This window comes from Lissotriton vulgaris, chromosome 3_1, assembly GCF_964263255.1.
Source record: "Lissotriton vulgaris chromosome 3_1, aLisVul1.2, whole genome shotgun sequence".
Classification (NCBI taxonomy): Eukaryota; Metazoa; Chordata; class Amphibia; order Caudata; family Salamandridae; genus Lissotriton; species Lissotriton vulgaris.
The window spans coordinates 921,148,906-921,168,930 of record NC_141689.1 but is presented as its reverse complement, the minus strand read 5'-3'; the positions used below and the strand labels follow the sequence as shown (position 1 = coordinate 921,168,930).

The 20,025-nt window shown below is 44.7% G+C and overlaps 1 protein-coding gene across 1 annotated transcript in view; it reads right to left on the bottom strand.

Moving 5' to 3' along the window:
* The window catches only part of LOC147727212 (transmembrane channel-like protein 2-B), a 748,500-nt gene that overhangs the window by 149,851 nt on the left and 578,624 nt on the right, over positions 1-20,025 (bottom strand). The window contains exon 13 of the mRNA XM_086963588.1: positions 9,843-9,971. Within this exon, the coding sequence (XP_086819714.1) occupies positions 9,843-9,971 (129 nt within the window). The remainder of the gene's footprint in view (positions 1-9,842; positions 9,972-20,025) is intronic.

The following is a 20,025-nucleotide window of genomic DNA, read 5'->3' as shown; positions in this document are numbered from 1 at the left end:
ACAGCAACAATGAATTTTTGGAAAAGCATTCCGGCCCACAGCGTTCCCATGAACTTTGAATTCGGCCTTCAGTTTTGATCAACAAAAACTACTGAAAAGCGTTTGGAACTCTATTCCCCCGTTCACCATGAAAACATTGTTTTTTTAATTGAACACTTTTTCAAAATATTTACCTTTTTTTCCTGGCACGAATACCTTTGCTTAAAGTAGAACTATTCATAAAGAACAGAACTTCTATTTTTAGTGAACCTAGAGACAAAATAACTTTACCTCAGCCTCTAGCACATTTTACAGCAAATGCATTTATATGTGATGAAATAGTCTCGCCCTTCTTTTCTATACTAAGAGACATTTCATGTGTAATTTTTTCGCAAAATCGTTCAACTGATTACATATGCTATAATTTTTGAATGATTTCTATGCTTAAAGACGTACAGTACCTATATTTTCATGTATTTCAAATACGCCATTTCAAATGCAAAATGTATTTTGGGGTGGGAAGTATTACACACACATCTTATTGCTTTGGTTTTTAGTAATTTGATGGACATAAATTCGTGGAGTGGATGTTGTGTTCTAATCTAGGACCCGATCAATATTGTGACCTTATGCCCCTATACGGCTATAATCAATCCATACCCCTATAATGGCATAAACGATCCGATCCATATTTCAGAAACTCGTCTCTGCAGCTCATTACAGTATATGACACAGCAAAAGCCACTATCTTAGATTCCTAGATTATTCACCGAGTTCTTTCAACAGATAAAACCCCCAGCAACCTGGGAAAGCCCCGCTTGCTATGTTTTGATTAGTAATAGAACTCTAATGAGCACTGTAAGAACGACCGGTTCTTAGTGACATTTTTATTGATGTCTTATGTCCAAAAACTTACGTCAAACAAGGCACCTTTTAGGTATAAATAATACCAACGTTGCCTTAAGCAAACACAGCGGTGGTGGTTGTGAATACAGGAGCAGAACAGCTGTCCCTTGCAGAGCCCAGCAGATGCGAGAAGCACACGGACGCTGCCCCTCCTCCTCCTTGACGCGCTGAGAAAGACGCTGTCTTTTCTCCTGCCGAGAAAATCCAGCTCTGGCGTTTCCAGCCTACCCTTGCGGGTAACTGGGATATCGAGTCCTGAGGGGAGATACCAGACCTCCAACATTCTATTTCAGAGGTACAGGTTTGACTAAACCCTTAGAGAGAATTCTTGAAGAAAACCCTTGGCAAAACCAACTTAACTTAAATAGCTACTTACTTACTCCCTCCCAAGTATTAGGCTTAGGTCAGGTACACTGGGGTAGGCGTAGTTAGAAGCACCAGTTGAGGACGTTAGCTAAATGTATATATGAATGTATATATTTTATTCATTTTAACTATTGTATGGCTAAGAAACCATATCAATGCTTTTACAGTATTATTTCGCAATCCTCCTTTTACTGTACGCACTTTTTATAATAACAAGTCTTGCAATTGTGGCAATTCATTTCTCTTGCATGAGAAGAAAGACTGTTCAATAAATAATACCTTTTTATTGAAAACGCCCGTCTCTCTATTCTCTGCATCCTGGTGAAAGTAATTCTTGCACAACTGACTGAGTGAAATAGCTGTCTATTGTTTCACACGACTCTAGAGATTGACTCTTATTCTAAGGAGCAAAGTTGTCATGTTTATGCGGTTGTTGGAAAACTGAATCCCTTCTTGTCTGAGCCAGGGAAGCTGATCACTTCCTATTCAGTCAAAAGGGTTTCCAGTGACCTCTGAGCTAGTTGGTACAAACCCAATTAAGTCTAACATAGTCAGTAGAGACCTGGAAGAGCGCACTTCTACGGCTACACTGCTGTTTATGCTATTCCAATGTGCAGGGCCTATAGGGAAAATAGGAACTACACTACACGCCCCCAACTAGGTCGCAGCACACTCAACTGTCATCTCCTCCCGCCCCCCCTCCCTCCATCCTCCCAGAAAAAGAAAAAAAGCAAAACTATGTTAGGTGTTACCACATGTGGACGGAGGTAGCTGTAAGACATTCAAGTTGAAAGATAAAACAATTGAAAACATAGTTTTCCGCCCTCTTCCAAAGCTCGCCAACCGGCAGCTGAATGACCCTCAGACCTAGTGGTCTTTGCGAGAAGCATCGTGGTGCTTCAGCCCTCAGTCCTGCTCCTCCAGACCGCCCCCTGTGGCTTTGTCCAGCAGATCCCGCTGAGGCGTTTTCCTCCTGTCTTTAGCCCAGTCTTTTAGGGCATCTGTAATGCTTTCGGTTCTGTGAAAATGTGGGTCTGTCCGTTTTTGTTGACTTTGAGTTTAGCCAGGTAGAGCATTGCATAATCTAACCCCAGCTCGCGAACTTGAGGTTTCATTGGAACAAAGTGCTTATTCGCTTCCTGGACTTTAGTTGTTAAGTCTGGATAGAGTGCTAAGTTGGATCCCTCGTACGTCAGTGACTGTTTTTCCCTGGTGACTCGTAGTACCGCGTCCCTGTCTCGATAGTTGAGGATCTTTGCGATTATTGGCCTCGGTGGTGCTCCCGGCTTCGGGCGTGGAGCCAAAGTGCGATGTGCTCTTTCCACAACGAACATGTTGGAGATAGTCTCCGCACCCAATAATGTTACCAGTAGTTTTTTAACAAAGGTCTCCATCCTGCCTGTCTAGGTGGAAGACCAAGGATTCGTATATTGCAGCGACGGGAACGCGCCTCTAAATCTTCTGTTTTGTCCTGTAGCACCTGCATCACGCTTCCCAGTTGTTTGTGTTCAGTGTCCTTGGTGGTCTGTGCCTCCTCGACGTCCGTGATTCTCCTCTCCGACATGTCTAGGCGTTCAGCATGCTTATCTAGCCTCTCACCCATTCTGTCCATCCTGTATGTTAGTGCGTCAATTTTCACACCTAGGGCCCGATTCACAAAACTAACTTAAGACAAATTCCTAAACTTACTACTTTTTGTATTCACAGAAGTTAGGATTTTGTCTTAAGACAGACTTAAGACAGACTTAAGACAGAATCCTAACTTAAGTCTGTCTTGAGTCTGTCTTAAGTCTGTCTTAAGACAAAATCTGTGAACACCAAAGTAGTAAGTTTAGGATTTTGTCTTAAGTTAGTTCTGTGAATCGAGCCCCTAGTGAGGAGATTCCATCCTGCAGCCCCTTCTCCATAGACTTTAAGATGCTTTTCAAGTCCTGCTCCTGGTCCGAAGCCGGGGCCCGCCCGGCGCCCGCTATCTTCTCCTCCACCCTCTTCCTGCGTTTTTGACCACGTCATTGTGAAGGGGAGCTTGGACTGACCTCGATCTGGCTTTCCCATGTTGGCGTCCAGTCTCCGGCAGCATTGTCCTTCAATCCTAACTGGCTGAGCTTCGTCCAGGGCAATCCAGGCGAGCGCGTTGTCAGCACGCTGCCCCAATGACACTAGGCCTCAGGGGGCGGAATGTGGTTAGTTACCCCCTTGGGCGTCCACACGGTCTCAGGACAGCCCCAGAACCCCTCCGCCTCCGATGTTCTGCCTGTGTTATGGACCACCGAAGCCACTAGCTCATGCCTCGACTCCGGGCCCGACCAGCCCCTGGTGGGAAACGCCCTCGGTCCGCTCCTGCCGCTTCTTGTGTCCCTGCTGGGTCGCGACTATTGCAAGATCTAATAGTGCCCAGCCAGATCCATTGTCAGAGCGCCCACCTTGCCAGTGAGTCAGCCGCTCTTGCTGGTCGTCGAACCTGGGTATGCCCAGGCTTCCTGTAGTGTGTCCGTAGACCGCTTATGGGGGACCCCACAGGAGAAAGGGCCGCAATATACTTGTGTGCTTGGTCGGGCCACCACGCCATGTCTCATCCACAGCCCGAACCCTAAGGTCTCTCCGGGCTCCAGGGCCTATCTCAGCGCACTCACCCTAGATACAGGAAATGCGACAGCGAGGGTCTGCTCTCTGTTCCTCATCTTCATGACGCCATTTTGTGCCCTCTGCGTCCTCCAGTGGCATCCGTCGTCAGCCGGGGGGGCCCACCGCCGCCAAGATCGGCTGTGCCCGAGTGCAGGGCCCCCCGATATTGTCCGCCTCACTTGTTTCGGGATCTCAGCCCGATTCCGCCGCACTTCTTTGTACTGGGCAGGCCCGTCTTTCGTCCCAGGCCGCACGCAGAGTGACGCTGCTGGGAAGCCCAACCACGCAAGGCCGGTGCTTTGAGGCCTGTGTCGGCGGTCCGCTACAGCTCCACTGATCTCCATTCGTGGCCTTCAGACAGCCTTCCAAGCCGGGTGGCGGGTGGCGGAGCGTTTCCTGGCCCCAAGCAGCCACAAAATATGGGTCAAGAGGCCGGGAGGGCCAAGGATAATGAAGTATATTACGCCGGTTCGGCGGAGCTCGAGAGTCAAGCGCCCATCTCTGACTCGAGCAAGCTCTGCCCCCCCACTCACAAGGAGATACTTGACACAATTTACATATACTGTCCTGTCCAGGGTGGCACATTGGGTTCTCCCTTTCCTCAGCTTATCAAGACGGGAGCTCAACAAACCTACTCAGCATTTGTCCTTGACATTATAAAACTCCAGCAACTTCTGGATCTACAGCATTACTTTGGTAAAGCTATTGATTCATCACGGGACCTTGCACATAGAGAATTTGAATCTAAAGCAGGCCTTGGTGTCATGGTCTGCAGACACCTCAGTAGACCCATTCAGATGCTTTTCTTTTTCTTGTGATTCTGAAAAGTTAAGAGAAATGTTTAATTCTCTTAGAAATGGTCCGCTTTGCTTTTTGTGCTGCACTATTTGGTTACGGTCAAGTCAAAGAAGGTTTCCTGATTAGTTGCCTTACTGTACCAGCATTGGCTCAGAAAACTCATTAATAATAAATGCGGATGCTTGTTTACTGTCTTAGCATACCCTCTTATTAGGATTTTAAGAAGAGTTGCCCTTTTGTGAGCTAATAAAAAAGGGGCTTTGATAGAATTTGGGTTCCTGGTTGGTAGAGGTATGTACCCTGTCTTAGCAGCAAGCACAATCCTAGTTAGGGTAAGTCAGATACACACACTAAATTAACTATGCTCACCCTCTGGCAGCTTGGCACAGACCAGTCAAGCTTCACTTAGGAGGCAATTTGTAAAGCATTTGTGCAACACTCAAAACAGTAACACAGCTAAAACACCACAAAAAGATTCCACAGCAATTTAGAAACATAGAGAATATCTTTACGAGTAACACACAATCAAAAAGACAAAAATCCAAAAGTTAGAAGTCAAGATATGAATTTTTAAAGAATAAACTCTAGTGTTAAGAAACAAATAGCGCCAATGGGAGCTATTTGGTCATGCTTGACTGGGTCAAAGGCAAAAGTTCAGGACGACCACGAAGGAGCGCTGGTCAGATACAGGAACCAACCATGATACACTGAACAGTACCTTGGATGCGTCAATTTCAAGAGCGATGCGCGGAGCAAAGGAGGTGATGCATCGCTGTAAATCCTGCAGATGTAGGCGATGCGTCAATTCCAAGATGCACAGAGTCGAAGATGCGTCGACTGTCAAGATGTGATGGTCATCGAGGCAATGTGTCATCGTCAAACTGCTTGGCTGTATGTGTTGCAAAAATCACAAAGTTATGTAATGGCACTATCCGCACAAAGTTGGAGATGCTTCAGAAACAGTGAATGGTGCATTTCACCCTCGGCGATGCAGTGTCTGCAGTTCGATCAGCAGTGGCAATACATCATGTTGAGGGAGATTTGTTCGTTCTTATCGACGAAACATAGTCGATGAGTGGTTTTACAAAAAACTGCTAGAAAACTCACTTCCAAGGGCCCATGGCTGGATTGGCACCTCTTGGCAGGGAAGAACTCACAGAGTCCAGAGGCTGTAGCAGGGTTGTTGAAGTGTTTGATGTCCCTGAGACTTCAAAACAGGAGGCAAGCCTGCAAGCCCTTAAAGTCACTTTGGTTCTGGGAGTGTTGAGATGCAGGTCCTCTCCTTCTCACTCCCAGGCAAAGAGGACAGCAGGCGGGAGGACAGGCGAGGCAAAGCAGGAGTCCAGCAAAGTCCAGCAGAGTCCAGTAGATTGTCAGTCCTTTCTGCAGCACAGCAGTACTTCTTCATGGCAGAATTTTCTCTGGGTCAAGAAGTGTATTGCGTTGGTGGTGTCAGGGGCCCAGTACTTATGCCCAGTTATGCCTTTGAAGTGGAGGGGACATCAAAGAGAGGCCTTTGAAGTACATAGAGTCGCTGCCCAATATAGGGTGGAATGCAGCTCTTGGCGTGGGGAAAAGCACAGCCCTATTCAGCTCCTCCTTTCCATTCTGGATGCAATGACCCATCAGGATGTTGAAGGCCCATCAGGCCCACCTAGGCTCCCTTTCTGTGTGGCTGTCTAGAGCGCAGCAACAAAAATTATCTGGAACAATCCAGAGAAGGTGATATGAAGGAGGCCCATTGTAGTGAGTGCTGCTTTTTATTTTTTTATTTTCTCATTTGACATTTTTTGCTGGTTGCATTGGAGTAAATAGTGAATGTGACCGTGATATATATACACATGTTTTTCAGAAAAAAGAATTTGATTCATCTTGTTGGTGCCAATGCTTCTATCTACATGAGGTAATTACGTTGTTAGTGCTGAGGTTTTTCAGACCCACTAAGCACCCTGTACATTGTAATATGTATTTTTGTTAACTATCTGTTGAAAAGTGGATAGCAGTTCTGTGTCCAGAGGAAAACCCCCAAAATGGCATAAAAAGAGTGAACTGAGAACCATGAAAGGAACTAGTGTAAAGTGATGAAAAAAACGTTACCTGGCTACAGTTGTCTTCTTTTGGTAGGGGTGCACTGTCCAAGAAAAAAGAGCTTAGGAATTCATTGAAGTCATACTTATTTTCAGCTCTTGTTCTGGACATTGAAAAATTGGAACTATTTATTAATGTATTTTATCATTTTCTCTTGTGTATTGCTGTAAATACTTGTTTGCTTAATTGTTTGTTTGTATCCACTATCATGTATTACTTTATGTAGGTGGGAGGGAAGAACATTCTTGATTTGTTTTGAATTGTTCTTCTGTGTGCGACAAAAAAACAAAGTATTTCTATGATGGTAAAAAATAAATGGTGATCACTATTATTGAGTCTAGTGGTCACGAATACACTGAAGTTAAAAGGATCAGTCAGTTTTGAGCAAACTTTCTAAAAGGGGGATTTTCAGAATAACAACTCAAAATCCAACTTTACCATAAGTTGTGATTTTACATTGTGAGTCTGGAGACACCAAACTCGAAATATCTACATTTTCCCAATTGGAAATTACACTTATAAAATGTAATGAGGTAATCCCAATTTTAGCCTATGGGAGATATGGGCCTTGCAGTATAGACAAACTAGTTTAATAGTTTCTCACTACCAGGACATGTAAAACTTTGAAGTACATGTTCAACTTTTTGAATACACTGCACACACAGGCTCTTCAATGCCAGGCATGAGACATTTTAAAGGGCCACTCAAGTGGGTAGCACACTCAGTGCTGCAGGCCACTAGTAGTAATTGAGTTACAGGCCATTTTCACACGTAGTGCACTTTACTAGGGACTTATATGTGAATTAAATATGCCAGTTGTGAAGAAGCCAATGTTACCATATTTTTAGTACGGAGCAAATGCACTATAGCACTGGTCAGCAGTGGTAAAGTGTGAAAAATCCTAAAACCAGCAAAAATTAAGCCAGCAAAACAGGAGGACAGAAGGCAAAAAGACAGGGGATATCATAACAAGGATTCCAGGTCTAACAGAACTCAGTAGACCTATGCAGCGTCCCATCCTGGACACCTATATCTTGCTTCCTGTTGGGAGAGGGACAGTGGTTTTCCTGTTCTCAGGGAAAACTAATGCTATTGGTGACTGGGATGTTTGAGTGCAGGCTTGATCCTCCCATGTAAACTCAGGTCCAGTCCCCGCTGGTGTCTCATTTGGACAGGAGAAGGAGGACCAAATAGCCGCCTTGGAAACACTTTGAATCCCATCCTGATGTTCCTTCAGACCTCCTACCTTTGCCGCATAGTTATTGTATCCTGGGGTGAGAAGCATCTTCTTTTCTCAGCTGCTGGCATTGCTGCACGTAGGAAAAAACAGACTTCCATAGGAAAAGTTGCATCTCCTCTCAAGAAATGGTGGCAGTGTATAAAGAAATGGAAATTTAATAATGTCCCTGGTTACCAGACTATCACTATCTAACTAGAAAACATGGTTGTCCCACCTACTACATTAAGCGCGTCATTGCACATTGACCCATTAGGGTAAAAATGTTGGTACTGACAAGAGGGTTTAGTCTACTCACTTACTAAAGGATGTGTTTAGCTCTAGTCTTGTTTCTAAGGCTTGTGTTCTTTGACATGGACTGTAGCTTTTTTGAATGGACGCATTGGGGTAGCGTGGGTCAACTGCCTGGCATGCCTCAGGTCTGGCTATGGTCCATTGAGCTGTTTGCCTGCAAGTCTTCTTGCCATTACTTCTAGCTCCCAGTTGAGGTTCTCTCTTTAGAATGCTGAACAGTGTTCATACTAACATTAACTCATTATAGACAATGCTGAAGTTGGTCAGACTCTGTTTTTTGAGACTTCATTTCCTTTCTATTTAGTTTAAGAATGATCCACAGGACATATATTTTAGTCTGCCAACATTTCCACTCTTCATTTAGCTAAATTTCTGGACTTAGAAGTGGAAACAAAAGGCAGCAGGCCTTATCATCAACCAACAAAACATAAAAAATGACCTGTGCTTGCTACTTGCAGGACGCATAGCCTTTGTTTGATGGAGGTGTATAGAGGTAATGTAGGCGGCTCCTTTTCTATTTAGTGTGATGCACACTATGCCCCACACTCCTGCCCTCAACAGTACATCTCCAAATTTTCCAGGGGATTACTGGGTAAAGGAGACCTTTCTGAATATCCCATAAACTTGCAGGTCCATTGGCGTTTAGGTGTTTCCAAACTTTCCAGGGAATCCTTACTCCACAACCCAGGAGAAGATATTGACACTAACGATTTCACCACACTGGGGTATAATTATGTTCAGGTAAACCAACCCTCTTTAATGAGTGCAGATGTCTCTTCTGCGAATTACAACAGTGAATTTGAACTCATTAATACAACTATTTGCACACTTAAATTGAATTTAGGCATGCAAAATTCTTTGTGGATTGGGCAAGTGATCTGACCATCTTCTTATGATAGGAGGAATTTGTTACAGTTTGATTGGTTGACTAACCAATTAGGGCCTTATTATGAGTGCCCCAGATTTTAGGCTGGTATAATCCCTTTAGCCCTCCTGCCTCCTTCCTCCTTAGTAACTCTGGCGGGGTGGAGGAGAAATGCCGGGGTATTAGGCGGTGTATCTGGGTAATCATATAAATGAAGAAACAACTGTGCAATTGATGATTCTATAACCTATTTCCCTGGTGATTCTTCAATTTGTTGTGGTGTTGAAGCCAGACATGTTGACGGCTTTCAGCTGCCACTTGCTAGAATGAAACAGTACACCTGTCACAGCCATTTCGAATCTGCAATATTTGAAGTATTTGTTTATTTTCTCATACAACATGATTTCGAAGCTTGGAAGAGCTTAGGGAAAATAACGTTTGTATTATTGCAACCGGTTGCTTTTAGTATGTCATACATTTTGGATATTCATGGAATGCTTAACCAAAAAAAATATAAAAAAGATTTGTTGGAGGTTAGAATTATGTTTTTTCAACCATATGACTGGAAAGTATGTTTTGCAGTTTGTAAGTAGTTGAGTCAGAGTCCTTTACCGGATAATAAACTGGAGCTTTTTCAATTTGAAAATTGCACATTATCTAGAACTTCAATAATACATTACTTACAAAACCAGCTTCTAGGTCCCAGCACCAACAGTAGTTAAGATATCTAACAATTACAGCCCGGATGAAATCTCCTATCAGGATAGTTAGATATGTCACTTGAATATCGGAGACAGTCAGCTTAACAAATTCCTATGGCGGGAAAAAGCAAATGACAAACATTATCAGGCCAAATCCCAATCAAAGTCTGCAGCATTTAAAAGAAATTATTTAACATTCAAACGAACAAAACCTCTTCCAATCACTACGCAATAATATTCACCAATTAGCGCATTGCACTGAGCATTCTTTATACATAAAACCTTTTTTTTTTTTAAATGTTGGACTACTGTTATCATCTTTGCTAAATTTTCAATTTAAGGGTGTTGTAAGTGATGTTTCTGCTTCCGTCGTTCTTTTGGACCTACATATAGGAAAAGGGCTAACCAAGTAATGGAATGGTGAAATTATTGCCACAGTTTGCAAGAGGCTAAAACCCACTACTACAAAGACAAAAGAAGAAAAAAGCAGAAGCTTCTCTAACAATAATTCTTAAAAAATATATGATACATGACTGTGCAACGATGGCCATTTGAAAAAAAAAAACTGTATTTTTTATTTTGGAGAGGCTCTATATATTTTGTAAACTTACGAATGAAAAACATATAAGCACTGGAAACCATAGCTTTGTATATATCAATTATTATATGAAAGGTGAAAGATCCTCTGTGTAAGCAACACACACAAAAAAGAGTTTTTCAACAATATTTCAGTTAAAGCCAACTAAAAATGTACATGAAAAATCTACCAATAGAGGGAACTATATTAACTTTTTATATAGAGCTTTCTCTACCACAGTCTTGCCAAGTGCGTTAAATAACAGGTGTTGATATTTGGCATGTTAGGCCCTCATTAAGGGCTCGCATCTAACAACTAGGTGGTAGAAATGTAAAGCATTCAGGCTACAGGACAGTTTTCTCACTAAGCTGCTGGTAATTACTGGTAATTACCACGATACATCTCAGTAATTGAAAACAGCTCAGAAAAGATGCAAATCTTACCAACAGTTAATGAACATACTACTTACCGGTAATCTTTAAAACCCCGAGCCATAGGTCTCCTTGTTCCAGTCCTTACTGCTTGAGGAGACGTTGCAGCCCAAACAACTTTCCCCATGCTTTTGTAACTTAACTATGCATTGCATAGGTTTTCTCCTAACTTACTTCACTATGACACATTAATACCCTCATCTGTGTCAAAAGAAGAGAGGGACAGAGGGTATAGGACTGGGGTAAAGAGGACTATGGCTCAGAGTAATGAAGAGTACCAGGAAGTAATAATTGTATTACCCCTTCGACCATCCTCTTCATCCCAGTCTTCACTGTTTGAGGATTAACCAAAACTCCTAAACAAGTCACCAGCAACTATTAATATGTGAGATTTATTAATAGCATTGGCTTCTGTTAGACTTGGCACCATTGGCGTGGGTCTCCCTTCCATTTTTTGATGTTGCCTCCTGTGTTTCTGCTATGTGTTTTACTGGTCTAGACGCTTTGGGCACTTTGCCACTGCCATTCAGTGCCAAAGTGCAAGTGCTCCCTATTGTAAAGTATTGGATTGGATTAATGACTCAATGATTGGTTCATTTGATTTACTTGTCAGACCCTAGAGCAGTGCACCATGTGAGCCCAGGGTCTGTAAATCAAATACTGCTGGTGGGCTTCCAGCACTGGTTTTGCCACCCACAGTAGCAGCTTGTAAAATGTGCCTCAGGCCTGCCATTGCAGAGCCTGTGTGCAGCCTAGTGCTGCCATATTGACTTGGCAAATGCACTCAATTACAAAACATACCGATGGGGAAATGGTCTGAGGGAATTTTTAAGACCTAGCCTAGGTTAACACCCCCTTGAACAGTATATAAACAACAAAGAAACCTAGGGGTCTAGAAAAGAAGATAAATAAATAAATTATCTCAAGCTGTCATCAATAGTATTTAATACATTAATGACTAACAGATAGTTTCAACGAGTAGGACAATATTATCAAACACAATGTCTGCGGTGATTTGTGAGTAGAACCCAAAAGGTATTCGTAGGATTCCCATCAAAAACTTGTGATGATCAATGTTATCATTTGGTCATCCAACCAAGGTAATAAAGTCTCTTGATCATTGAGACCATATTCTTACCTTGTACCACAGTAGGGTCACTGCCCACAAACACTTTTAGACCAAGTGATATCAATCTGATGGGTTAAGGTGAAGTGCAAGAAAATCATAAAGGTGGTGGATTTTAAAAAAGGATAGAGGACAAGAAAAATAATTTTATTAGGGATCTGGCCTCCTCCTAGTTAAAAACAAGAACAGTGCAGAAAGCAGTGTTAAACAAATAACTGTAAAGGGGCCAACATGTTTCAGCCTAAATGGGGAAGACCCAAGGCTTTCTTCAGGGCCTCTGTTCTGAATGTTGCTACTGCAAAGTGATTATGTCATGCAAAAAAATACAGTGACAGAAGAAATAATCAAGTGAACAATCAAAAAGGATACGGTAATACAGTTGCAATCCTCCGTGTCAGTAGATGATTGAATGCATCTGGAACAACAAAACATAAAGCAAACATAGTCTTCAAAATAAAACAAGTCCCACTCATTCTCCTCCTAGTGAGATAGAAAGAAAAATAATGACACTCACCCAGCACGAACGGGGGTTGAACCTCACCACACCTGACACATACTCAGGAATAATGAGGCCACGCTCTAGAAAAGTAAGGATACGGGTGCATGATGCAAATGGGTGAAAAAACCTAATTCCACTCTACTCTGCACTAATATAAGCATTCCTGACGTTATCCTTAACTTAGTGTTCTATTGCTATTCAAGTACCCTCAAATTACTAAGGGCTCACACCTCTCACGAAGTCTCTCCAACAGAGGCCTATGCCTTAAGAAGCCTGGTAGTCTAGCGCGTAATCCCGCGAGACTCGTCGAACTACAGGATGACGTCATCCTGCTCAGAGTAGTAGTTCCTAAGCGAGGCGCATGCGCTCACTGATCGGGAAAGCCTCCAATGCAACCCAAAATTCACGTGCCTTGTAGGCATTCTCAAAAAAGGACACCAAACAGCATTTTAAACGGGGTGACTCAGTAAACGTTGCAAATGCTAGTATTGCACAGCCAAGAACCGTAATATGGTCTGGCGGTATGTCTTAGAACTTGCCGAATGGCTATCTCAATCAATAGTTGTAATATATTTGTCCAGATACACCGCGGACAGTCATTGAATGGCGTCATTAACCTGTAACATAATGGTAGATTGTTACCTAGGTATATAATGTTCACAAAGGTATCACATGACAACCGAGCCTCATATGTGTGGCCTATATGTAGAATACACGCCAAAAGCAGCAGTATGTAAGCAGATTCAAATAGTGCACGTCAAAAACCATCTCATGTTTCCAAGAACGGCAGTGTCAACAATGTCATATACAGTTCTAAGTAATGAGCCCTACTGCAGTAATATTGTATTTTCAGAGGGTGGTCCAGGGTATTTCGTTGTTCAAACCGTGGCAGTCCGAGCGCAGCTTGTATATCCACCTCTGTTCTTTCATAAAAAGAAATTTAGAAACATCCAAAATGTGAGAGAGGATCAACGGTTTTTCTAAGACTGTCCAACTGAACTCAGTTTCCTTGTGACCATGCTCTACAAAATGTTTGGTTAATTTAGATACGCTCTTCTTGCATCTAAAAGAGCTCTTATGCTCTAACATGCGTGTACGAACCTTACGTGTAGTCATCCCTATATATCTCTCATTGCAGGGACAGACCAACTGGTAGATGACATGCAAGCTGTTACAATTGGAGAAACGTTTCAGTACCCAAGGGCGATTAGTCTCTATGTCAATTTGGGTTGTTCTGCGGGTCTGGGCGCAAACAGAGCACGCTCCACAAGGGTGGTGTCCTTGTATTGCTGGAAGGTCCCAGAGAGTGTCACTGATCTCTGTTAATACCTCCTTGGGACGGGTATGTACCAGATAGTCCCGAAGATTCTTTGAACGTTTAAAAGTGAACAGTGGTTGTACGATCTTATCGTAATGTCATAGACCCATTTTTGTCACTTGACGTCCTTCCATTTAATGCTCTTAGACTTTTCTCAAAACATAAGGCATTCATACTAATCACATCCTCGGTCCAGCGCACAACTGGTTTCAACTCTAATTTTGGGACCCCCCAATGCCAATCCTCTTCATCCCCAAGGAAATCATCGTCTGTGGCTAAGGGTTCAAATGTTCGATTAAAGTCACCTGCAATGACAATATGATTATCTTGGGAGTAGGTATCAAGGAGGGAGCCCAAGGCCGCCAAAACCTCTGACCTCCCACCCCTAGTTCTCCTCACATATACATTGTAGATGTCTAATGTTCCCAGAATATCTGAATTCATTGTGATTAGTTGAATGTCTCTGTGGCTAGTTTATTTTACTTTAACATCTAGTTTTATGGACTGCCGAACCCAAATGGTTAGACCGCCCATTGGTCTTCCCTTTGGGCCTTTTAAAGCAGGCACATGATAGTTCAAGTATCCCTGTGCAAAGGATGGTTCACATGACCAGGTCTCCTGAAATATGCATAGATCAAAAGAATTAACAAATCGAAGCCACTCTCCAGAGTCCAGTTTAGAACCCAGGCCTGCAATGTTCCATGAGAAAAATTTCCCCACATTGTCCACGATACCATCCGGGTCCATCAATAAAGGATTCGCAACATTATCTTCAAATAGTTCCTGTTTAGTTCCAGCCAACATACCTTCGTGGCAGATAACGTCAGTAACATCTACCCTCACTGAGGTATTCTCAATGTTAGTACCCACTGTAGAAGCGACAGCACACACTTCAGACTCTGACTTTGTGGTGGAATTGGACGGCAGCTTGGTGAATTCACTCTTCTTGCTATTAACTAGAGGAATTGTGTCACCTGTTAATCTTCCTTGGGACATGCAAGTAACATTTTTAAAACCAAAATCCTCGACGATAGAAGTATAGGTTATGTTTAGCACAGCCAGATCATTGAACACATCACTGCCTTCCCTCTCAAGTCAATCGCATTCATTCAGGTCCGAAAGTGCTGCAAATCTATTTTCAACGCTGATTCCCCATTCGCTAGGTTGTGCAACCCTACTCCAGTTATTTGTTACTGAGTTCCATTTTGTCTTTAAAATGCTTGGATTCACTGTGCTACCTCTCTTATAGAAAAAATCCAAGGTTAACGGAACAATCTCGGTACTCCTACGTTGAGGGGGGGGGAATATATATCTTAGAAGCTAATAGTGGGCAGCTTCACACTTTAGGTCTTGTTTTCTTTTAGGGAACATGGTTAAGCCAGGGGTGAGACGCACTCCTTTGCCCCCATCTTTGCCTGTACATCTGTGCAGCACTTAGTGCCAGCTGCAACGTTTAGCTTCCGGAAGTTCTACGTTGTTGGAGGCGGGGAGGCCGTCAGACTGTTTGAAGACCCTTAATTATAATAAAAAAGTGGTCCAGACACAGTGTGGCTTTATGAATAGTTCCAAGTATGTGCAATTATCAGCACTCATAAGAAGATAAAAATCACAAATCTGGATACGATTCATCACGACATTACTGTGATGTGGGAACCCAGAGCCAATTAAATACAGTGGCCATCCTACGTACGGCACATATATTGCTTTTGATTGTTACCTAACAGGCAACAATGCAAATCATAAAGCTGACTTGTTGTTTTTAAACTAAAGCCTGATTACTAGTCTCCATGTAAAGACTAGAGAAAACCGTCCTGAAGAAGGTGTTACATCTCCAAATCACCGAAACGCTGCGTCGACTGTTTGATTTTTCTGTATATGAAATGTATATTGTTTTTTAAAATGTGGAGGCTAATTCCTCTTTTTTATAATAAAATCTGATGTTTTTAAGTAATTCTTGTTCTGTTGCTGTATGGTGTAGTGCTCTACTGACGTACTTAGAATTGTATTTTAGTTTTGTTGCATAATATGCTTTTAATTAATAACCACACAAGTGGTCATAGTGACATTGTATGTTTGTAGTAGGGACTGTTATTGCTTTGTCACATACATTTGTTACATCAACTCCATCGTTTTAAATGTTTAAATGCTCATTTTTAAATTCAAATTTGTTTTATTGGTTTCTAGAAAAAGCACAGGCAATACATTCCAAAAGGAGCGTTCCACATACAAATAGCGTACGAGACAGACAAGCATGTCTTCTCTGTGATGCAAGCGGTAATCGGGATACATGGACCGAGCCATGAGTATAAGGTAAAAGACATATGTATGAAGCCTGGTAGGAAAATGCAACCTTAAAAACACAAACCAAAAACCTCCTCCCCCCCAACCACCCCGCCCCAACCAGTGTGCCAAACTAATAGAGCAAACATCAAGGTCTCCACAGCTCGTTCAACTTGTCTCTTCATGAGATAGGTGAGGATCAGTTGGAATCTCTGTAAGGCGCAGTAATCGGAGGTATCTGGGGAATGTAATTTCGTTAAATTCCTTTGAAAGAAGGGACAGTAATGGTAACCAAATCTTGCGGAACGTGTCAGCTGACTGGGTAAGTGTGGCCTGGATGCGCTCCATTCCCAGTGTAAACCAGATTTTGTGTAGCCATCCTGTGTGAGTGGGTCTAGTGGTCGTGCCCCAAAGTGACAAAATGTGTTAGGATGCGGCTTGCATGGCAATCCCCATTTGACGCCCGCGCACGGATTTCAGGGGGAAGGTGATCGCATTGGGAAGGCCTAGGAGAGTGTAGGCAGGAAACCTGGGGATTTCAGTGTCGAATGTGCTGTCTATGTCATCTAATACCGCTTTCCAGTAGTCCCTGACCTCTCGGCAATCCCAGAGGAGGTGAGTCAGTGTGCCCCGTTCCCCGCAGCCCCTCCAGGAAAGCGCGCTCCGGGTCGGGTTCCCTTTGTTGAGCCGGACGGGGGTAAGGTGCCAGTAGATAGCTAGTTTTACTGCAGCTTCTCTACCGCCGGTATTGCGTGTTCTGTGGGAGGCTCTATAGTATACGTAGCGCCATTCCCGGTCCGACAACGATCTCTCCAGATCTACCTCCCAGCGTTCCTGTCCCGCCGTGCGACCTTTCGCGAGTGGGGTGTGAGCATCTGGTAGAGTTCCGAGATGAGACGTTTATCTGAGTCTTTTGTCACTAGCCAGCGTTCAAAATCCGTCATTCATCTGCCGAATAATGATGTAAAGTCAGGGTGAGTGAGCCAGTGCCGAAGTTCGAAATATTGGAAGAGGCGGGGTGAAGCAACACCGTACCCCTGAGATAGATCTGAGAGGGGAAGAAAACCCTGCAGATCGAAGAAATGCCCAGCTGACCTGCAGCTGGTGCTGCAGCATTGTGAGAACGCGTGTGGGGCAGTGCCTGGCGGGAATTCTGGGTTATCGAAGAGGGGAGTAAGCGGGGAGGGGAAGGTCGTATGGCCTTTCCTGATGGCGACTGTATCCATGACGTGCAGGATAGTACGGGTAATAGGCGACTTCTGGAGGTACCGCGGCCTGTCGCGTCGGCGGAAAAATGGAATCTTCCAGAGGGACGTCTGAGCCATCGCCCTGTCCTGGAACAACCATCTCTTTTCAGACTCCGGCCTATACCACTCAAGAGGTAGCGGAGCTGTGTTACTTTAAAGTATTGTTGAAGATTGGGGATCCCAAGACCCCTCTCATCCATGCCCCTGTAGGCTAGTTGTCTGTGCAGGTGCGGGCGTTCCCCCCCCCAGATGAAGTGCTGAAAGGCATTCTTCAGTGTGGCAATGGCGCCTGCCGGGGGTAATACCGGAATAGTTTGGAAAACATATAGAATCTTGGCCAGAGCTGACATCGTCACCGCCGCAACACGCCCCAGTAGGAAAGAGGCTGTTTGGACGACCGTGCTAAATCTGAGCGGATTTGGGATATTAGGTTTGCATAATTCAGGGTGACAGTCGAATCAGTGGAGGTGGTGAGGGTGATACCCAGGTACGGAATCAGCGATCTCGTCTGCAGGCCCCCTTCGTACACCGGTGTGTCCTCAGAGGAGCGGGCGTTGCCACCCAGTGGCAGTATGAGCGACTTTCCCCTGTTTATCTTACAACCCGACACCGCACCAAAGGACTCCACCTCTCCCAGAAATGCGGGGATCAAGCGGTCTAGGTAATCAAGGGCGGCTAATATGTCGTCAGCGTAGAGGCCAATCGTGTGAGGCTCTCTGCCGAAAGTGTTGCCTTGTATGTCCGGATTATCGCGGACCTTTTGCGCCAACAGCTCCACATACAGAGCACACAAAAGGGGTGAAAGAGGGCACCCTTGTCTCGTGCCGCGTTGAATCTTGAAGTGGTTCAAACGCAAGGTACCCAGGCGGACCCGCGCCTAAGGTAGTGGTAACAGCTCGCAATCCAAGATTGAAAGCGATCTCCTATACCAAAGTGGGCCAAGACCCGTTGCAGGAAAGACCAATTAACATGGTCAAACCCTTTCTCGGCGTCAATGGTCAGCGTGCCGAATCCGACTGTTGGAAATGGGTCTTGTCCATCACGTGGAGGATCTGTTTATTGTTATCTCTACACTGGCGACTCGAGACGAAGCCCGACTGGTCGGGTTCGAGAACCCCAGGCAGGTACGGACTGAGGCTCGCAGCCAACACGCCTGTAAAAAGCTTCAAGTCCAAATTGAGGAGGGATTGCCGAGCAATGTGTAGGGTCCTTGCCTGGCTTAGGTAGCACCACAATCTCGGCCTCCAACATGTCTGGAGGGATGGAGCCTGGGCCACTGAAGGAGTTGAAGAGCTGAGTAAGAACTGGAGCCAATAACGGGCTAAAGGTTTTATAAAAACCGGCGGAGAAACCGTCCGGGCCTGGAGACTTGAGGGGCCGGGGACGGGATATGGCTGCTACCACCTCGTCTAATCAGATGGGGGCCTCCAGGACTTCCGCGCTCGCCGAGGAAAGTGCTGCAGTCGCCACATCCTCCAAAATTGTATCAATGTCCGTGCCCAGGACAGCATCAGCTCAGTACAGAGAGGCATAGAACTCTCGGAATGCCTCCGCGATCTGTGTTTACTGCTTGATCTCATTGACCTTTCCGTCTTTCAGGCCCTGAATTTCTGAGCGCTGCGTTTTTGCTTTCAACGCGCTAGCGAGTAGGTGGCCCCCCACATAGCAAGTGTGGCGGAGGCGCAGGGCAGCGAACTCCGCCCTATCCATGTCCAAGCTGGCCAATTGGGTTCTGGCTGCCTTTAATTGCTTCCAGACTAGCGGCGCCTCGGTGCGGCTGTGAACCCTTTCGAGTTCAGAAACTTGGGCTGTTAAATCGGCCCATTTTGCTGTACGAACCTTAGTGTCTGCCGCTGCTATCGCGATGAGCTCGCCGGGGCCACCGACTTCAGGGCGCCCCATAAGGCTGACGCCGAGGTCTCGGGCATATCATTAATGGTCAGATAGTCAGTAATGCATTTGCGGAGCTGCTTAGTGACCTCTGGATGTTGCAGGAGAGTTTTGCGTAGCCGATTTTTCCTGGAAGGACGCTTAGTCTTGGGGATCTGGAGTGTAAGTTCGACTGCATCATGGTCGGAAAGAGCTGCTGGCATAATGCAAGCATCCGACAGCAGGGAGAGTCAGAGGACCCGAGAAAGTGATCTAGTCTGGCATAAGTGCGGTGTACATGTGAATAAAACGTGAATTGTGATGCCCCGGGGTGTTTGGCCCTCCATAAGTCCACCAACCCCCGTTCGTGTAACCAAGACTTGCTTGCCGTGGAAAGGGTGCCCGTGTCTCCATACCTGTGCCCTGTGCTATCTGCGTTAGTGTCCATGACCAGGTTGAGGTCCCCCCTAACAGTAAAAGTGGGTCGGGGGATCTGAGTGTCTCCGAGATGGCAGTTTTCAGAAAAAGATCCTGGCCTGTGTTCGGGTTGTACAGGGAGCCTATTGTCAGCTGTTGGCTCCCTATCATAAAGCTATGTGTCAGGAGTCTACCTTTGATCTCACCCATCTTATCACCAATACGGCCCTGGAAGCGTCCAGACACCAAGATAGCCACCCCGCCTTTTTCTCTGATAGAGAGGAGAAGAATTGGTGGGGAAAAGCGCAGGATTGCATCCTGTGCCAATCCTTCCCAAGTAGGTGGGTTTCTTGGAGTAAACAAATCTCGGCCCCTGAATTTTCCAAATAAGAGAGCACTGCC